The 22,330-nt window shown below is 39.1% G+C and overlaps 1 protein-coding gene across 1 annotated transcript; it reads right to left on the bottom strand.

Moving 5' to 3' along the window:
* Positions 1 to 2,411: 2,411 nt before the first annotated feature.
* Positions 2,412 to 20,898, bottom strand: LOC102505200 (olfactory receptor 9A4). Its single transcript, XM_032483518.1, has 3 exons — positions 20,889 to 20,898; positions 19,295 to 19,300; positions 2,412 to 6,261 (listed from the first exon to the last, which is right to left on the bottom strand). Exon 3 carries the CDS (start codon positions 5,101 to 5,103, stop codon positions 4,159 to 4,161), a length of 945 nt encoding a protein of 314 aa, XP_032339409.1. The 5' UTR covers positions 5,104 to 6,261; positions 19,295 to 19,300; positions 20,889 to 20,898; the 3' UTR covers positions 2,412 to 4,158.
* Positions 20,899 to 22,330: the final 1,432 nt, after the last annotated feature.

Genomic DNA, 22,330 nt, shown 5'->3' with positions numbered 1-22,330 from the left:
TCTCACTGTGGTTTTGATTTGTGTTTCTCTGATAACTAATGATGTAAAGCATTCTCCCATGTGCTTATTGGCCATTTGTCTAGCTTCCTTGGAGAAATGTCTATTGAGGCTCCTCATGCATTTTTAAATTGAGTTGTTTATCTTTTTATTATTGGGTTGCAAGTGTTCTTTATATTCTAGATTCAAGTCTCTTATCAGATATATGATTTGCAAATATTCTTCCCCATTCTGTGGGTTGCCTTTTTCATTCTATTGATAGTGTCCTTTGATGCACAAAAGACTTTAATTTTGACAGAGTCCAATTTATCTTTCTTCCTTTTGTCATCTATGTTTTTTGTGTCATTTCCATTAAATCACGGACAAATTTAAAATCACAAAGCTTTTACTCTATGTTTTCTTCTACAAGTTTTATAATTTTAGCTCTATGTCTAATTCTTTGGTCTATTTTGAGTTAATTTTTGTACATGGTGTAAGGTAAGAGTCCAAAATTGCATGTGGCTGTCCAGTTTCCCCTGGTACTGGGTTTTTAAATACTTGATATTGAAAACAATGTTGTATCCAATGTTTTCCCTTTTAAAATTAATTATAAGATTATAGATACATACTATAAGAATCAATAAATTACTACATATAATATTACCTTTCCTCAGACATATATAATCTTACACTTGTGGGTTGAAATTAAGCATTGTGATAGATCATACTTAGATAGATCATACATAGTTCACAAATTCACTGCTCCTCTCTGCAGGAGGAGAATCCTTTCCTACTCTGCTGACAGCACGCGTCGCCTTGTCACTTGCTTTGGCCAATGAAATCTGACCATAACTTACCATACTCTCTTCCCCACTATCTCCAGACCAGCCAAGTCCCAGTTAGAGGCTGCCTCATCAGCCTGGATTATAATGAAGACAACAAAAAGGAGATGGGCAATTGAGCCATAGTAGACAAATAATGGGAACAAAGATAAATGTTTGTTGTGGAGAGCTACAAAGATTTTTGAGGTTGTTTGTTACCATAATGTAACCTAGACTGTCCGGACTGATATGAGAATGAATAACAAGCAGTTCAGATGAACAATTAGCATTGCACAGTTCAGCAGTGTAAACTATTTAGTACAGTGGTTAAGAGGATGAACTCTGGAGCCAGACAACCTAGGTTTGGATCCTGGGCCCCTACATACTGACTATGTGACCTTGGAAAAGTCACTTCCTGTCTCTGTGCCACAGTTCCTTGGGTGATAATAGTAGTTACCCTATGGAGCTGGTTTCTGGTTTAAATGAGTTCTCCTTTGTTTAGTAGGAAGAAGGAAGGGGCCAGATGTAAGCAGTATTTCCTAGTTTGGGTTCCCCAGAGGGCCAAGGGCTCATGAGCATTACTTCCTTAGGGATACAGTCCATGGTAGCAGGCATGAGTGAGAAAGGATATGAAGCAAAAAAGGCTGTGAAATTAATAAAACTGTGCATGATCAAGCTTGCTGCCACCGAGCGCAACGAACTGCTTGATCACTGGGACTACTCACTTTAGAAGATGCAGAAACTGTGCCTCACAACTTTCCTCAGGAAGGAGAAGGGAAAAATGTTTCTGCTGGCTTCTGATTCCATTGTCAAATTTCACCCAATAGTGAGTAGCTTCCCAGAAATTCTGGTTGTCCAGGCGTGGACTTGGATGTCAAGTGGTGAAATCAACAGCAAAGTCCTTAGGGCCAGGTGTGACACATGCTCCTGACATGCATAATATGAGATGCTGGTTGTTTATATCACTACTATTATTTGCATCATACATATAAACCAAGCATTTCTATAATTAATTCTAAGAAGTGGAAAGAAATGCTCAGCACAGCAGGGAGCTGCTCCTTTGAAAGTTGGTGGTAAGAGACTTTCGGCACCGAGCCTCCCCAGCGTTTAGCTACAGTGGTACACGGCGCTGGCGTGCGGAGTTCAGGATGGGTAGTTCTCTCCGGCTCCTAGTCCTCACACACAGGTGAAACAGGTGCCGTGTAGGGTGGATAGGTCTCCCCCGCTTGTAGACCTTACACACAGGTAAGTTCTGACTGTTAGAGCGGGAGTCCTCAGAATGGGGCAGCCTCTTCTCTCCCTCTAAGAGTGGCATTTAATCCTTATCAGATATACTAAACTAGACCTCGGGTTAAGGAAAGTTATAGTCACATCTACGCAGGCCTCCATCTCCTAATTTTCTTCTTAAGCTCCCAGCTTTTATGTTAAGTTCCAGAAATATATCCCCAATAGTTTTGATTTAACAGGAGACTCCACTTACCAAATATCTTCCAGTAAGAGAAATATATATACATAAACAAGCAGGTATTCCTGTATAAGAGAAAAAATACATAAATACATAAAAGGGTGAGAGGTTGAATTACTACATCCCTTAAGACACATGCAAGAAATGAAATTATTTTATTTTTCATAGGCATTGCATACACATGGTTTCAAAAATAATTTTAAACAATATATTGAAGGGCATACAGTGAAAAGTCTTGCTCGCTTCCCCAGTCTGCCTGCTGACTCTCACCACCGCAATCCTACACGTATTAGTTTCTTAGGAAGCGCCCACAGCAGATGCTAGCAAACAATTTATATGCTCATTTCTATTCCTTTCTTACACAAAAGGCTGAGTACTAAATTCGATGTACTTTGCTTTTCTAAGTTAACAATATAGCTGAGAGATCATCTGTAATCACTAAAGAAAGAATTTCTTAAATCTTTTTACAGCTGCATAATATTTCATTACACAGATGAAACGTAAGTTACTTAACTCATCGCCGATCGATAGCACATTCAGTTATCACTATTTTGTTATGACAAAAATTCCACAGTGGATAAAATTGTGCTAATGACATAAATGGAAGCACTGATTGAGACTAGGGTAGGGGTGGACGGCTGATCAGGGGAACAGTGAGGTGGGCAGTGCTGGAAAGGAGACACAAGGACATCTCTGTGGAAAGCTGGGTAATAACACAGTGAAGTTGGGGGCTGTGAGGGGGGAAGGAAAAGAACCCAGAAGTGAATTGGAGACCTGGTGCCACAGAAGGAGACCCAGGAAGGAAAGTGGCCAGGAGAGGATGAACAAATGAAGGGGACAGGAACAGGGATGAGGCATCAGCAACCTTGAAAGGACTGAAGAACGTGAGAAATGCAGAGAGAGGGACAGAGGCTGCCTCTCCCCCCACGCTCTGCACTCCCCTCAGCCCAGCTACCCAGCAAGGCCACTGTCCCTGCCACTCCAGCTCCCGGCACAGCAGCTCCACGGCCCCACATCCTCTGTGGCAGCAGCACAACCCAGGTGCTATCAGGTGAGAAAACACCTCCTTCCTTAGCCCTTCCTCCCACACCCTGAGGAAGTCCACAGATTAGAGGTGTGTCTGTATTTTAGAAAGTCACCTCTGCAACTGTAAACGAGTCCAGACTGTGGAGTGAGTTCATTCTCTAAACTTTGCCACCAAGAAAATATGCAGAGAAGTACTAAGGCAGCAGGACTCTGGGACAGGAAATCAAAAGAGTATGTTTGAGCCACAGAAGAAACAGGAAGCTTTATGCTGTCAGAGGACACAAAGCACAGGGCAGTTTACAGGACGATGATTCAAGAACCTGGACTCAAGTAGTCATTCATTTCTGGAGTCAGAGAATATTTTTCTTAGCCTTTCTCATTCAAAAATCTAGATATGACATATTTTATTTTAAATTTAATTTTTAAATGTTTTATTTTGAAATGAATCACAACTTCAGAAAAGTATATACATATATACAAAGTGAATTTTTAAGTAACAACCTATCATTAAAACTACAGTTAAAAACTATACCGTAACCTTAAAAAAAAAAGCAGCGATCGTCTAATAAGACAGTAAAAAATTGAAATGTAAATCTTCTACCATACATCTGTACATAATAAACATTAGTATTTGGGCTTATTCTTACTTATCATCTCTTTCTTTTACTTTTTTTAAATTTGCATTCTTTTGCATTGAAGTATACTTAGTTTACAATGCTGTGTCAATTTCTGGAAAATTACCGTAACTTAAAAGGCTTCTGTTGCACACAGATTATTTGATGACGATTACGATGCAACACAGAGATAAGTACTTTTCAGATCATTCTAGAATCCAGAAGATGTTAAGAAGTGATATGCCTTAGGGCAAGACTAGTTCCTGAACAGATGACAGCAGCGCTTCACTCCATCTCGAAGTGCCTCTATGACTTTGTCGTTTCGGAGGGTGAAGACGAAAGGGTTGAGGAAAGGAGCCACTATTGAAACCATCAGGGAAACAACCCCGTTGTAGTTGGCTGCCTGGGCTTGCTTGGGCTTCACATAGAGGAACAAGTAGCCGCCATAGCTGACCACCACACAGGTGAAGTGGGAGGCACATGTGGAGAAGGCTTTCCTGCGGCCAGAGGCTGAGGGGATCTTGAGGATGGTGGAGATGATGTAGGTGTAGGAGACAATTGTAGGGATCAAAGAACCAAAAAGAACGAAAACAGCCATTAAGAAGAGGATAAACTCTATGAAAAGAGTATCATTGCAGGACAATTTGAGCAACTGCCCTCTGCCACAGAAAAAATTGTTTACCATATTTGATTTGCAGTAGGAAAGCTGAAATGTGGCATAAACTGGCCAGATTTCAAAAAGGAACCCAAACACCCACGACACAGTCACCACAATGTTGCAGGTGCGGCTGTTCATGATGACGTTGTTCCTCAAAGGGTTGCACACGGCCACGTAACGGTCCACAGCCATCGCTCCCAGTAATGCAAACTCTAATGTACCCAAAGAAAGGTACCGATATAGTTGCACACCACAAGCTATCAAAGATATTGCCTGCATCCCAGGGAGCAGCAATCCCCAGAGCATCAAGGGGACGGCAACAGATATGATCAGGATCTCTAGGACAGAGAGGTGCCCGAGGAAGAAATACATGGGGGACTGCAGATGTTTATCAACACAGACAATCACAGTGGTGACTGTGTCTCCCATTACTGTCACTGAGTAGAAAAGGATGAAGGTAGCTAGCAATACATGGCGTAATTCTTGAGAGCCAGGGAAGCCTAAGAGATAAAATTCAGTGGCACCACAGTAATTCCCCAACATTTAGTTGTGAGTACTTGTTCCTTCTGAAATCTAGAGAACAAAAGAGAGATAACACTACCACTGACCTCAAAAAGTGGAAACAGTTCCGGGTAGAGAAATGACTCCCCTCCTGTTGACAGCCTCCAGAACATGACCAGGAAGGGTTCATGCTCTCCTGTTCCCCCAACATGGTCAGGGCTAATTATTTTTTTTAGAATATACACAATATATGAAGAACACTGAATTTGACCAAGATGAGCCCAGTCATCAAAGCTATGCCATAGGCGAGACAGCCAGCCCCCAGTCCAGCATGCATGACCCGCATCTCTCAATCCACAGGTCACCCTGCCTCCCACTCTGGTCTTGAAGAGGCACCCAGTCCACCTCCTGACAACAGGGTGCTCCTTTTGACCACTACCTCCTTTCCATCTGGAATGAAACTCCCTGCTCCACCACATGCCTTCTGTCCTCTGAATCTGCTCCAGGATAGAAGGGCTTTCCTGCCCAGTCCTACCCAGAGCTGGTTCTGTGTTTACTTTTTCATGACATAGAGTCCCTTTGCACTATATTTGTTTTAAAGCTTCTCCTTCATGTCTATCATCATTGGCATCACTGTGGGCATGGAGGTAGGAATCACTTTGAGGATTTTCTGTAAGAGACTGAGGGCAAGGACAGAGTCTTCCTCAGTCTTCTGGTCAGCTAGTTGCCTAGCTGAATTACCACTTTCTTCCACTGTATTCTTGGAAGTGAAAGTCTGCTTTGCTTTGCTCCTCAGTGAATGTGTCTTCTAATAAAACGCAGACTAACCAGCAGCTGGGCTTAGTCAGTCAGAATCCTCTCTCTCCCAGACTCTGATACCACTAATCACCAGATTCACAGGAGGAGTGTGTAGAGGAGGGCACGGGAGGAGTTCCCAGCCTCAATCTCCACCTATCCCACATCGACCTCCTGTTGGGACCGTCACGCTGGGACTGGGAGACAACAGTACTAAAGGTTCAATTTCAACATCCCCTGCCTTCATGACAGCTCAAAACCCTAGATCCAGCAGGGAGTTAAGGCCACCAGATGGGAACTCTTGGTCCAGCCCAGGCCCTACATAGAAGTGGTCACAGGCTCAGTTTAACAGAACGTTCAGAAAGTCTCCCCAGAGCCAATGTTCCTTCTACAATCAAGTTTTTCCTCCAAAATCATATAGAAAAGTAGTAATTTAGCTGTCACCGACATGAAATAGACCCAAGGACCTGAAACTCGTAGGATCTGGGCTCCATCCCTCATTTCCTTCATGCCTTTGCTCAAGTGCCCAGCTCCGGGAGCCCTCCTTCATCATCTGAAGAGAACATACCATGCTTTGCTTTCTATCACCTCACTAGGATCTATTTATCTTCTCAGCTCTCATCATCGAAAATTATGCTTACTTTTTGTTTACTTTCAATCTCTATTTTATAATGAAAGCAGAAATTTTGTCCTACATGTTTACTGTTTCTGATACTTGTTGAATATTTTTGAACGAATGATCAGTGACTCAATCAATAAAGGGAAAAAATCTATGGACAAAGCTTACCTAGTCCTGGATTTGGCCAATTTTGAAGCAAACCACCCTTCTGTCTTGACTGAAACACTGCCCTGTCAACATGCAGTCCTCTCTCAAGATCCCTTATGAAAGGCAGTTGGGTAACAAGGGTAGATCTGCTGGGAGAACTCAGTAGTCTGCCTTCCACAATTTCTGTTTAGCCAGGACCAAATGAAAAGAAAGAAGAGAGGAGTCTCCTAACCATAGCAAGGAGCTGTGCATACGTCTGACATTGAGTCAGGGAAGGGCTGAATCTGCTCTCTGCTGTGCAGGGGAGTTTGGAGATGAGCCCATCCTTCAGGCTGTAGGCGTCCTTGTTCGAGACATCAGCCAGGCCCACAACTTCCTGTCCTGATCCCCTCCTACTCTCTCCTTCACAGAGGGGAACTCCTGAAAGCTACCCACTTCCAGAGGAGGGCACTGGCCTGGAAAGCTCTATGGCTCCCCAGGCCTCGGCCCAGGCTGCCTCCTGTCTGACTAGCGCTGAGCGTGCTCCGTGGGCCAGAGCAAGCTGCTGCCGTCTTCACTCTCAGTGCAGGAGAGAACCGCTCACACCAGCAATTAGGGAAAGTCCAGTAGTGATAGTGCCCTGGGGACTTTCTCCCTTCTTCTTCCTCTTTCCTGCGTCCCCAGGGAGACTTACTGAGGAACTAAATCTGTCCAAGTTCAGGGAAACCCTAGGGATGCAGTCAAGGGAAAGCCAGAGAAACTTTCAGCCCTTCTCTCCTGAGGCTAATCAAATTTTAGAACTCTTAAAAGTTTTTTTTTTTTAATGGTCAAACTTGAAATCTCACTTGTCAAGAGTCTCTCAGCACCCAGGCTGTCTTCCTTCCCAGGTCCCAAGTCCTGTTTTTACCACAAAACAGTTCAAAACAACTTCCTGTCCTTTTCTGTGTCTCTCTCTAATTCCATTTACCTCATAGAGCCTAAGATACCAAGGAGAAGGCACCAAAAACAATTCCAAGATACACATCGAAAGCCCACGGACCAGGGATGGTCAAGTGACCTGAGCAGCATGGTGGACTATGCAGCTCCAAGCTCCTGTCCCTCCAGAGAAACATTACAAAACAAGAAGATCTAACTGTAAGAACTCTGGAATACATTCAATGGCTTATAGTTGGGGGAAGGGTATAGCTCAAGAAGTAGAGCCCATGCTTAGCTTGCACGAAGTCCTGGGTTCAATCTCCGGTACCTCCCCCCAAAATAAATAAATAAACCAAATACCTCCCCTCCTAAAGAAATTTTTTTAATTAAGAAAAAGACTTATAGCAACCAAAGAAATACTGATTCAAGAAAAAGGCAACTTAAAAATGTTAGGAAAGCTTTGTGGTATTTTTATTTACCCTTGTTCACATTCTCCCCAGCTCAGCAGCAATCTTGAAAATGACAGTCTATGTTCTCAGTGTGGGACCCTAGTCTCTGGTTTTAGAGGAAGGAGAACAGACCTTATTTACAAAGTATTATGCATGTCTGTTCTCATCTGTCAGGGGCTACCTGAAGGATTAACGTGACTGCTTGTGAGTTTCACCCAACACAAATTTCACTCAGGCTAAAAAAGCAGTGGGCATCGCTCACACCAGTTTTTGCCTACAAAAAACCTGCAGCCACCAGGAGCAAAAGATTATTGTTGAGACACACAATAGACTATCTAAAGCCTCAGAGGGAAAGTTGGGGAAAGTTTCTTTGAGAAAATAGAGGAAAATAGAGCACTTCGTATACTGGGGAATTTAGAAGACCACACACAAGTAGAGGGCAAGATGCATGTTCATAAAAGACCTGACAAGATCTGAACTTTTTACTTTAGGCAGAATAAACTCAGAGAGAGATCCAGGCACGTTATAATCAGTAAAAAGACAAACACAAAGAGATGATAGTAAAAACAGTAAGAGAGAAGCACCTTGTCACATGCAAGGACTCCTCATGAGATTAACAATCAATTTTTCATCAAAAATTATGTAGCATAGAGGGCAGTGAGGTGGCATATTTAAAGTGTTGGGGGGGGGAAACATAACCAAAAATTCTGCATCCAGCAAAACTTTCCTCCAAAAATGAAAGAGAGATGAAGAAAACCTCAGATAAACAAAAGCTGAAAGCATTTTTTTGTCTTTTGTGTTGAAATAAAAGGTCACTCACTAGACAGTAACTTGAAGCCCTATGAAGCTATAAATATCGCTACTAAAGGCAACTACATAGGCTAATGTAAAGCCAGTTTTATTGCATTTTTTGTCTTTCTCTAACTCCCATTTATTTTCTATGTAATTTAAAAGATAAATGTATAAAAATAATTAAAATTAAATCTATCTATATATTGGACATATAATGTGCAAAGATGTAACAACATAAAAGAAGAGAAGGGAGAATGATGCTATATAGAACAGAGTTTTTGTATTGTATTCAAGTTAAGTTGGCATCAATTCAAACTATATTGTTATAATTTAGGATATTAAATATAACCCCCAAGGTAACCAGAAAGAAAATGTCTAAAACATCTAAAAATATCTAAATATCTAAAATGTATAAAAATATATATACAAAAAGAAACAAGAAGGGAATCAAAGAGTTCAATATAAAAAAAAAATCACCTAAACAATAAAGAAGGAAGTAATGGAAGGAAATGGAGTAATGAAGAAATGAAAGAAAAACATATGACATATAGAAAACAAACAGCAAAATGCCAGAAGTAAGTCCTTCCTTATCAGTAATTTAAATGTAAACGATTAAACTCTTTAATCAAAAGTCAAAGACTGGCAGAATTGTTTTAAAAAATCATCCACTTATATACTGTCTATATGAAACTCACTTTAGATCCAAAGACACAAATAAGTTGAGAGAGAATAGAATGAAGAAAACACTCCATACAAATACTAACCAAAAGAGAGTTGGGTGGCTATACTAATATCAGACAAAATGGACTTTAAGTCAAAAACTGTTATAAGAAACAAAATATATGTTTAAAAAGGTCAATTGAGCAAGAAAATATAACAGCTATAAAAAATATCTGCTCCAACAACAAGTCCCACAATATGTGACGCAAACATTGACAGAATGAGAGAACTACGACAGTTGGAGACTTCAATGTTCACTTTAAATAACAGACAAAACATCTAAACAGAAGATTAACTAGGAAATAGAAGCTTGAACAACAGGATAAACTAGATCTAACAGACATAGTTCATTCTACTCAACAAACACAGAATACACATTCTTCTCAAGTGCACATGGAACATTCTCCAAGATAGGTCATAGGTTAGGCCACAAGTTGAAACAAAGTTAAAAAGATTGGAATCATATGAAGTATATTTTCTGACTACAATGAATGAAATTAAAAATCAATAACAGAAATAAAATTGGAAAATTTATAAATATATAGAAATTAAACAATACATACTTAACCAATGAGTCAAAAAAGAAAGTAGGAAATACTGAGAGATAAATAAAAATAAAAATACAATATACCATACCATATGTGATGCAGCAGAGAAATTTATAACTGTAAATGACTACATTTTAAAAAGTAGAAAGATCTCAAATAGCCTAACTTTACACCTTAAGGAATTAGAAAAAGATGAGAAAACTAAATCCTAAACTAAGAGAAGAAAGGAAATAAAAATTAGACTAGAAATAAATTAAAAGGAGGATAGAAAAACAATAGAGCAAATCAACAAAATCAAGTTAGTTATTTGATAAAATTAACAAAATGACAAGCTTCAGTTAGACTAAGAAAAAAAGACTCAAATAACTTAACTCAGAAAAAAATGGAGACATCATTATCTATTTTATAGAAATAAAAATGATTATAAGAAAACACTATGAACAATTGTATCCAACACACTGGATAAGTTGGATGAAATAAATAAATTCCTAGAAACACATAATCTACCAAGAGTGATTCATTACAAAACAGAAAATCTGAACAAACCTATAACAAGTAAAGAGATTAAAACTTGTAACCAAAATCTCCCCAAAAAAGTCCAGAACCAAATGGTGTCACTGGTGAATTTTATCAAACATTTATAGAAGAATTAACACCAATCCTTCACAAACGCCTTCAAAAAATTAAAGAGGAAACTTCCTAATTCATTCTACAAGGCCAGCATTATCCTAATACCAAAGCCATGCAAAGCTATCATAAGAAAAGAAGAGTAAAAGATTAATATCCTTTATGATATAGATGCAAAAACCTTCAATAAAATACCAGCAAACAGAATCCAGCAGCATCTGAAAGGATTATACACCAGGATCATGAGGTCTTTATTCCAGGAATGCAAAAGTGTTTCAACATAAGAAAATCAAAGATTTTAATATAGTACATTATAAAATGAAAAGAACCACATCACAATCTGAATATAGAAAAGGCATTTAATAAAATTCAACATCCTTTCATGATTAAAAACAGAAAACTAGGAACAGAAGGGAACTTCCTCAACATGCTAAGAAGTATTCACACACATGTAAAACAAAATCTCAAAGCTAACATCATACTCAATGGTGAAAAATGGAAAGCTTCTCCACTAATATCAGGAATAAGACAAGAATGACTACTTTACTGCTATTCAACATTGTACTGGAAGTTCTAGTGAGAAAAATTAGGAGAAAAAGAAAAAGTAAAAGAAAGGGAGGGAAGATAGGAGAGAAAGAAGGAAGGAAGGAGCTCAAAGACATCCAAATTAGAAAAGAAAAAGTAAAACTATATTCACAGGATGGCATAATTCTATACATAGAAAATATACAGATGACAAAATCTTATAAAGAGAAAAACCTATATATAGATTCCAAAGAATCCACAAGAAAGCTACTAGAGCAAATAAACGCTATGAGGGACTTGCCCCTAATGGAAATCCTGTCTAAGCACTGACCAGTAAATTTTGTTGTGTGTCACTACTGTTCATGGTCATATCTTTTTTTAGATCATTCTGAAAATTCCTTACATAGACATGAACAGACCTAAATTAATAGAAGTAACATACTATGTTCATGAATTTAAAGACATAATACTATTAAGTTGGCAATTCTAGCCAAAGTAACCTACAGATGCAAAGCAACCCCTATCAAAATTCCAACAGCTTTTTTTGCAGAAATGGGAAAGCTGATCATCAAATTCATATGGAATTGCAAGGGATCCTGAATAGCCAAAACAATACTGAAAAAGAAGAACAATGTTAAAGGACTCATACCTCTCAGTTTCAGAACTTACCACAAAGCTGCAATAATTAAAACAGCGGGGCACAGGCAAAAGGATAGATGCATGCCCAATAGAATAGAATTGAGAGTTCAGAAATAAACTCATATGGTCAATTGACTTTCAACAAGGGTGCCAAAAACATTAATGTAGAAAGAATAATTTCTATAACAAGTGGTGCTGAGACACTAAGTTTTCACATGGCAAAGAATCAAGTTGGACCCTTACCTCATGTCATTTACAAAAATTAACTGAAAATGGATCTATGACCTAAATATAAGAGCTAAACCATAAAAATCTTAGAAGAAAACATAGGAGTAAATCTTTATAACCTTAAATTTGACAGTGAATTCTTAGATATGACACCAAAAGCATGACAAACAAAACAAAACAAAACAAGATACATTAAAGTTCATCAAAATAAAAAATGTTTGCTCATCAGAGGATACAATCAAGAAAGTGAAAAGACAACTTACATGAGAGGCTAAAAAATTTGCAAATATTTGCTAAGAGTTTACTAACCAGAATATAGAAAGAATTCCTACAACTCAACCCACAAAGAGACAAGCAAATCAATCAAAAAATGGGCCAAAAGTTTGAATAGACATCTCATCAAAGAAGATATATATAAATGGCCAATAGGAACATGAAAAGATGCACACCACCACCAGTCATTAGGGAAATGTAAATCACAACCTCAGTGAGAAATCACTTCACACCTACTAGGTAGGATGGCTACAATTAAAAACAAAGAGAAAATAACAAGTGTTTGCAAGGATATGGAGAAATTGGAACCTTCATACATTGTTGATGGGAATGTAAAATGGTCCAGCTGCTGTGGAAAACAATTTAGCAGTTTCTTAAAAAGTTAAACATAGGATTGCCATATGACCCAGAAATTCTACTTGTAGGCATATACCGAAAAGAATTGAAAACAGGGACTCAAACACTTATTTGTATGCCAATGTTCACTGCAGCATTGGTCACAATAATCAAAAGGTGGAAAAAAACTAAATGTCCATCAACAAGTGAATGGATAATCAAAATGTGGTATATCCATACAGTGGAATTTTATTGAGCCATAAAAAGGAATGAAGTTCTGATAAAGCCTACAATATGGATGAACTTGAAAATACTATGCTAAGTGAAATAAGTCAAACAAAAAGGACAAATACCGTATAATTCCATTTATACGAAATAGCAAGAACAGGTAAATTCAGAGACAGAAAATAGATTAGAGGTTACCAGGGGCTGGGGGTAGGAAAGAATGGAGAGTTATTGCTTAATGAGTAGTTTCTGTTTGGTGTGATGAAACAGTTTTGAAAACAGTGGTAATGATTGCACAACATTGTGAAAGTAATTAATGTAATTAACTGTACTGAATTTTACACTTAAGATGGCAAATTGGTATTAAAATGGTAAATGTTATATGTACTTACCACAGTTAAAAAAGAGAGAGAGAGAGAGCGAGAAAAGAAAAAGATCTTGAGATGAGGAGTATTAAACAAGGAAGAGAAGGGAGGGTGGGGAGGAGAGGGAGGGAGGACCAATAGCAAACGGGCTTCTGTCAAAAAATTTTCCCTTTATCTTGAAGCCCTCATGAGATCCATATTTCCCAGATGATCTTGGCACTTCCTCTACCAGAGATATCCTCTGGCCATAGATACGGGAACTTTGGTAAGAAAGAAATAGAAGATCCGCCACCTATCCAACCCCATGGTCTGCTAATGCTACTGCCCCTTCCAGTCTGTCCAACAACATTCATGCATTCCAACTGGCTTTTCAGTCATACATTTCCCTTTTAGGTCTTCAAAAACTATGGGGTCACCTCCCTAAGCTGGTTGCTGTGAGAGGTAAAGGGTGAAGGGTCAAAATGCAGGGACTGAAAATTACAAAAATGACAAATATGCTTATCTTTGCTTTTGGGTAATTATTGATATATTAAAAACCAACAAAAGTTCATGTCAAAAATTCAAACTGTATAAAAGAAAATAAAGTTAAAAATCAAATATCTCTCTAGAGATGTTCCATCTGAGAGCTAAATACTTTTATTAATCTCTCATGTATCCATACAGAAATTATCTATGCATAGACTGGATGTATAACCATATACTTTTTTCCAAGTAGTATTTCATCATATACACTGTCCTGAAACTTGCCTTTTTGCCATGTAATATACTGTAGCACATCTAGGTCTACTGTCTTTTCAATAATTTCTTCATATTCTCCTTATGAATATGTAATCACTGTTTAACCATTTCCTTACTGATGGACACTGAGTTGTTTTCAATTTTTGATCATTACCAACAATACTGCAATATAATTCTTGCATACAAGCCTCTATACTTTTTAAAATACATGTATAATTTTTAAAATTATGTTACATTTTCCGATCTCTTATAAAATTGCCTTCCAAAAAATTGCATCAATTTATAATCTCTTGGAATGAAATATATTGAGTCTATCCCCAAAGCCTACAGGTATATGTTTCCATTTCAGTGTTAACTATGCAGATCCTAGAAATCAGGAATTGCAGACTGCCTTGGAAAGAAGGACACATCCCAGAGTTCCTTATTCCATGGAACCATGCTGACAGCCATCCAGGAAGTCTGTGGTAATTAATACCTGCCTGTTAGCCTTGAAGCAGCTGTGCTGGATCATGTGACAACAGACCCGGGGTGAGGGAGAGGTGGGCGGGGAGCACGAATGTGAAAGGAAGGTTGCTGGCAAATGAAGAAATCCAAAGATCATAGACCAAGATCTTTTCTCTCAGAACTCCTTTTTCAGAACCAACTTCCTTAAATCAGTCCTAGAGCCTTGATTCCTTTAATTCAATCCTAGATCCTAAATTCAAGGCCACATCAGATCATTAGAAAAAGGAATCTATTGTTCTTAAGTCTATAACTGATTCTTTCCCTGACTTAATGAATTCATGGTCCCCTGTTTTTCTCCCAAATATAGAGAGGAGACTGTCCAGGATGAGAGAGGAAAAATGATCATGGGTCAGGGAAAAATAAGATCTCTAAAGCTGGTAAACACTGTCTTCTACCTTTATTCAGGGCTGAAATTTAACAGAAATTCCTCAAATGGTCTCTCATGTCCATTTTCAACTCCTTCCATTTCATTCTGCACAAAGCAACTTCATGATTTTTTTTAATGTGGTAAAATATACTTAAATGTACCATCTTAATAATTTTTAAATGTACAGTTCAGTACTGTTAAGCACATTCACAATGTTATGCAACCAATCTCCAGAACACTTTTCGTCTTGCAGAACTGATACTCCGCACCCATGAGATAACTCCCGATTCCCCTCCCTCCAGGCCCTGACAACCACAATTCTACTTTCTTACTCTATGAATTTGACTACTCTCATGTAAGTGGACTCATACAGTATTTGTCTTTTGGTGATGGACTTATTTAATTTAGTATAATATCCTCAAGTTTCATCCATGTTGTAGCATGTGTCAAATTTTCTTTCATTTTAAAGGGTGAATAACATTCATATATAACATATATACAGTGTGTACATATATATCCCATTTGTCCATTCATCCATCAGCGTGTACTTGGGTTGCTTCTACTTGTTGGCTATTGTGAATAATGCTGCTATAAATATGGATGTATAAATATATCTTTGAAATTCTGCTCTCAATTCCTTTGAGCATATACCTGTAAGTGGAATTGCTGGATTATATGGTAATTCTATTTTTAATTTCTTGAGGAACTGAAGGAGGATTAATAAAGTGGTTGCACTTAGGCTAACAGATTGCTTATTCTTATGCTCACCCTTAAAATGGTCAACTGACCTGACTGACCAGTTGCTACTCACAGTTCCAGGCCCACTGTTAAAACTAAAGCTATTGATCTTACTATTTCTACTTTATTCCAGTAATTCAAAGTAATAATCAAGTTTGGTCTCTGAGTCCTTCTCCAAGGAGGTCACAGGACTGTAACCTTACAAAATAGCCTGAATTACCAAGACCACACCTTGAGTGCTTAAGAGATAAAGAGATCTAACTACTGGCCTCTATAGAATTGGTTGCCTGGAGGCATCATGATGCCATTCTAAGTCTTCTGATGAGAAAATGATTTTGTTGATTGTTATCGATGCTTTATTGTTTGAGCTCTGACTATATAACCACCCCACCCTATCTCCAAGGTGGGTTCACAGTTGTGAAGGCACTAGCCTGCTGTGAGCCCCCTTTGCCCAGGCAAAGCAATAAAATAGCCTCTTTTCTTCTAAGCTCCAAGACCTTGCCTCTGGGTTATTTGGCTCATCAGGGATGGGGCCGATCTTCATTAACAGAACCACCATATTGTTTCCCATAGGTTGCACCATTTTACATTCCCATCTACAGTATGCAAGGCTTCCAATTTCTCTGCATCCTTCTCAACACTTATTTCCTGTGTAGCGATCCCAGTAGGTATAATGTGGTCAGTAACCTTTCTAAAAGCCAAATTGGAACATCTTACCCCCCTGCTTAAAACTCTTCCAACACGTTTCATTGCTCTTAGGGTAACTCTCCTATCCCTAGCAAGCCCTTCAGTGTTACATGGTAATATGGCCCCCATCCACTTCTTTCCCATCTCATACTCCCACTTCTTTTGCTCTCTCTCCTCCAGATACCCTGATTTTCTCTCAGCTCATTGACCAAGTTTTGCTTCCTCTGCCTGACTCCGGGCCTTTGAACATGCTATTTCCTTTATCTTAAATGTTTTTCCCTTCCCATTCAGATTTTTTAGTTAACTTTTATATTCTTCAGCCTCTACTCAAAGGTCACTTACTCAGGAAGGCTTCCTCTGACCCATTCTGTTAATGATTAATGTTGGTCTTTCACTCCTTATCACGGGGAGAAATCAGGAAAGATTCCATTTTCTTTTTTCTCACTGTTATATTCACAGTCCCTGGCGTGTATTAAGGGCTCGATTATATATTTTTGCTTTTCTTTAAGTATAAGTGAGGTTAGGTATATTTTCACTGATTTTAAAATCATTTGTACATATTTCTATGAAAACTGCCTCCTCACATACTTGCTGTTTTTCTGTTAGTTTTCTAACAGAATAGATTTTCCTGTAACTGGCGCACTGTGAGGTGAAACAAACCGATACGTCAGAATTCAGGGCAGAGAAAGGTTTGTCGCAGGGCCAAGCCAGGAGGATGGGTGGACCGTGCTCGGAAAAACCCAAACTCTCTGATTTTGGAGAAAAGTTTTTATAGGCAAAACTTGGAGTGAGGGCACAAGGTATGTGACTTTCTTCTGATTCGTTGGCAGTGAGGTAAGAGGGCGGTGTTCCAGGAATCTTGTGTTCAGCATGAAGTAGCCATCCTCCACCCGGGTGGGGGCCTTAGTTCCTGCAGAAGAACTCAAAAATATTGTGATGTATATTCCTGAGGAGGAACCAGGATGCTGCCTTGAGGCTACATTATTGTGTCTTAACTCTTCCTCCCTCATTTCTGCATTCCCTCCTGTCCCTGATTAGCAACTGTTTGAATCTGCCCTTTGGAACTCAGGAAAGGTCAAAGAGGCTGAATGCAGCCTTCTTCTTACAAATAAGAAACCTGGGACACAGAAAGGATTTGTACCAGAGAGGACCCCGCAGGGTCCTGCTGTTTCAGTTTGTTGGCTTTTATCTTATGATTTTTAATAGATTTTTATATAATAAATATCCTCTTTTACTCTATATGTATTTGCAATATTGAAGGAGGATTAATAAAATGGCCACACTTATGAAAGAGAAAAAATAAAATGGCCGTGCTTAGGCTAACTAATTCCTGACCTTATACTTGCCGTTTGCTTTTAAAACGGTCAGCAAATCTGACTAACCAGACACTGCCCCCAGCCCCAGGCCCACTGTTACAATTAGAGTTAGAGTTATTAACTTTCCTGTTTGCTTTACCTCACTCTGGCAATTGAAATTTATAATCATGTTTGGATTCTGAGTCATTCCCCTAGAAAGGGAGTTACCGGGTGACAACCTCAGGAGAGGAACCAGACCCTCTGTAGTCCCTCCTGGCACCTAATGAGCCTGATCAGATAAAGAAGGTCACAGGCTGCTGACCCTCCAGACCACCAGATGGTCCCATGATGCTGGACAGACTTGCCAAGATTTAGGAAGAAGCTTCACCAGAGACTCTTGTTGATTGATATCCCCTTTTACTCTCCAGTTTGTTCACTATATAATCACTAAGCCCCAACCCTAAAGACGGATTCATAGTTTTGAAGGCACTGGCCTGCTGTGAGCCCCCTTTGCCTGGCAAATTAATAAAGCTGCCTCTTTTCTTCTAAGCTCCAAGACCTTGTCTCTGGGTTATTGGGCTCATCAGGGACAGGCACTGATCTTCCAGCAACACTTAGGCTAACAGATTGCTTATTCTTATGCTCGCCCTTAGAACGGTCAACTGACCTGACTGACCAGTTGCTACTCACAGTTCCAGGCCCACTGTTAAAACTAAAGCTATTGATCTTACTATTTCTACTTTATTCCAGTAATTCAAAGTAATAATCAAGTTTGGTCTCTGAGTCCTTCTCCAAGGAGGTCACAGGACTGTAACCTTACAAAATAGCCTGAATTACCAAGAAGACCACACCTTGAGTGCTTAAGAGATAAAGAGATCTAACTACTGGCCTCTATAGAATTGGTTGCCTGGAGGCATCATGATGCCATTCTAAGTCTTCTGATGAGAAAATGATTTTGTTGATTGTTATCGATGCTTTATTGTTTGAGCTCTGACTATATAACCACCCCACCCTATCTCCAAGGTGGGTTCACAGTTGTGAAGGCACTAGCCTGCTGTGAGCCCCCTTTGCCCAGCAAAGCAATAAAATAGCCTCTTTTCTTCTAAGCTCCAAGACCTTGCCTCTGGGTTATTCGGCTCATCTGGGACAGGGGCCAATCTTTTGGCAACAATATCGTGCTTAGTTTGCTGTTTCCCTTCTAATTGTGATTATGCTTTGCCATTTTTTTTTTTGAATGACACCGTATTATTTTTCAATCTTTTCTTTCGAATTTGTGTTATGTTTACAAACTCCCTCTCCCAAGATTACATTCTTTTGTTTTTGTTAAATGTTTTCTCTTGTACTATTTTTTATGCTATGAGTGATCTTTATTGTTTCCTTTCTTCTTTATCTTTTAGTTTTTGTTTAATAAGCTTTGCTATTCTTATAAACAGATAGCAATAAACTTTTTAATTTTACATTTATTTTAAACTTTCTGATGAAGAGCCTTTATTAGTTTGGTGCAAAAATGCATGACTTTTGTTCAACCTACATACATTCAATATACTTTAATTTCTGGTCCAATTGAGTTACTCATTACTATCATAATAAATTGTAAGAACGCTGCCTTTCTCCTAAAGGAGTATTTTAATTTTGACCAATAGGTAATACATATAAATTAAGAAAATCTTTGAAGATTAAGGTGGCTAATATCTAATATGAGGTCAAATTGTTAGAGCAGACAGATAGCTAGATATGACAGAGAAAGGGGGACGTAGAGCAAACAGCAGGAATTGGGCAGAAAGGAGGGGCACAAGCCAAATGCAGGAAACATACATAAGCACCAGGGGTCCCTGGGCAGAGAAAGAAAAGCAGGAATCTTTGGGCTGATAAGGAGCCACACCTTTTGGCCTGGAGACCAACAAAGAAAGGTCAGAAAAGGCAGGAGTTTTCAGTGTCCTAATATAACCTTTTGCTCATTATGCCCTCATTTCAATAAAATTAGCCTTGTAGGTCAGAAGTACCCATCATTCACCGACGCCAGGACACTTCTGATCCAGACTAAATAAGGACAACAATCCCTCCTCCCTTTGGGAAGGTGGAGTTGGGATGACAATCAGGAAATACGACCCCAAGCCTTGCCCTCCTCAATGAATATTCCGCCCATTCATTTTTACACCCTATGTAACTAACTTGCCAAAGAAACTCAGGGCAGCCGCTCACCTGAGCTGCCCGCTCTCCCCTTGAGAGTGTACTATCCACTCTTTAATTAATCCTCACTTTACTTTTTTTTAACCTCTAAGTCTTGTCTCTGAATTCTTTCTGGGACGGGACAAGAACCTGGAACACCGGTTGGATCCACCAGCAACAAAATGACTTAAGTCAAGGTCACATGTAATTTACTAGCAAAACAAGTTTACTGACCAAAGTCTCCTGATTCCTAGATAAGTGTTCATTAGTACAAAATACTGTTTTGTAGAGGATATCTTGTGAATAATGAATTGCCCTGGATGATCCTTTAAAAGCTACAAACTCTGATAAGACTCAAAGATATCCTTGTAGAAATTGCTTCATTCTGACATATAATAAATGCTAAGTGAATTTTATCCATGCATCTTATTCCAGAGTAAACTCCAAATAGATAGGAAAACTAAAAGTAAGATTTGAAAGTGAAAACAAGAAAAAGCAAAAAGAAAAATTTCCTTTATAATTTGGGAGAATGGAAAGATCTTCTCACTATGATACAAAATCCAGAAGCATAAAAGAAATGATAGCTAAATTTGACTACATAAAAATTTTTTAAAGCTTAACTTTTGCCTATCAAACTGACCTTAAGTAAAATCGAAGACAGAAGACAAATTTGGAGAAAATATTGGTAAATTCTATCACAGATAAAAGACTAGAAAAAAAAATCTAGACTAGTAAAAAGCTAGTCTCCTTAATATATGGAAAGCTTTTAAAATCAAGAAAAAGGATCAAAAACCTAAAGGGAAAAAGCAAAAATAAATAAACAGTCCTCAGAGAAAATACACAAATGGCCCTTACACATATGATGTTCAACTTCACTCATTATGAGAAATTGATCTTAAAATTACAATGAAATATCATTTCTAATCTCTCAGATTGGCAAAAATGATTTTTGGGAAGACTGAGGCAGAACAGAACAAAACTGCTTTCTCTGATGACCAATCCATTTGATGGATGCTCACAGAGGGAGTGGGTGGAGTAAAGGTATTTCCACCTGGTATCCTGTGGCATTTGGAGATAAACTTTAAAGTGCATTCTGTTCTATATTAATAGGAGATTGATACTTTTGGGTTATGTCTTATGACCTAACAAAGAGCACACATAAAAGGAAGAGAGGTTGATGGAGATAAACGTGTAAACATAAGTAAATATACAGTAGCCTATCACTAATAAAAGTTGGCTGAAATATAAGACTCAGGCGGGATCAATGAACCTCAGTCAGGGAGAAAAAAAAAAAATGCAGGCTTCCCCCCACCCCCCACCCCTTCTCAGGCCCTGCATGCTCACAGCATGGAGCTGCCAGGCTTCTTGTAGGTTGTTGGCTCTCAGAGAAGCCATAGAAAGTTAAAAATAGGCTGAATTTGGTCTCTGAACTCATCAAGTGGAAAGATCCCTCCACTTTCCATTAGGAGGAGTAGGGGAGGAAGTAGGGCAAGTCGTTAGGAGGGCTTAGGGACAATCTCTCCTCCTAGGAGCCAATGAGGCAGAGAATAAATGTAACTATCCTAATAATTATCTACCACACTATGCACAACCCACCGTTCCAGCTATAGTCTGCTAATCTGTGTTCACTTACCCCATACCGCTCCGATCCTGGAGTACTTACTGTTTACCAAATGCTTACTTACCAAACGCTGTTCCTATCTCTCTGAATTCAGACTTTTCTGTTCATGCTGATTCTAACTCTTGAAGAGCCTTCTTGAAAGGGAGCAGGACACTGTGAGCCCTCCCTGATATAAATCCTTTCATCCTTTCTGTCCCCTACTTTTCTTTCATAGGTTATAGGCTTCAGGCAGCCTCCTTAACCTTCCCTCTAGTTTATTGCTGAGCAGAATCTTCAGAGATAGTTTTTTGGGGGGAACACTGGGTCCACCAAATTGCTGGCATTCTGGTTAAAAGCAACTTTCCTTTTTTGTTACTAAGGCTGTTGCCTGCAGGATCATACCCTTGCCCCTCCCTTGAATAGAAACCGGTCACCCTTATCTAAATCTCAGGAGGCAAATGCAAAAAGAAGAAATAAAACTGGTTAGAACCAAAGAAGCCCAAGATGGTGGAGGATTTGACTTTCAGTGGACCTTGAGTCTCATTATACGCCCATTATAATGTATTAGCATGCTAAATGACACACCTACCAGCACCATGACAGTTGACGATTGCCATGACGACAACCAGAAAAGCCCATACAAGGACAGAAAATAAGGCAATTGGGTTCAGCACACCAGGAAAAAGGACATGATGGCAGAAGCCTCCCATAAAAGTCCGCATGGTCCAAGCCTCAGCTGGAGCTGTCTCTACTGGCCATCTTAATTGATGGCTCCCCACTCGAGGGCCTCTTCCTTGCTCAAGCACCTTTCTTTCCTTTTTGCTGCTCGATCACCTTCTTTCCTTTTCCTATTTTGAGCAATAAAACAGCCATTCACTTTGTCCCTCTCGCTCTGCTCCAAATTCCTACACAGCCAACAGCAAGCACCCACACTTTCATGGGACCCATAATTTACAGATCTGTCCATCTGCTAACATTCTCTTCCCATC

This window comes from Camelus ferus, chromosome 7, assembly GCF_009834535.1.
Source record: "Camelus ferus isolate YT-003-E chromosome 7, BCGSAC_Cfer_1.0, whole genome shotgun sequence".
Taxonomy (NCBI): Eukaryota; Metazoa; Chordata; class Mammalia; order Artiodactyla; family Camelidae; genus Camelus; species Camelus ferus.
Note: the sequence above shows the minus strand (reverse complement) of the source record. Positions and strands in the feature narration are given on the sequence as shown.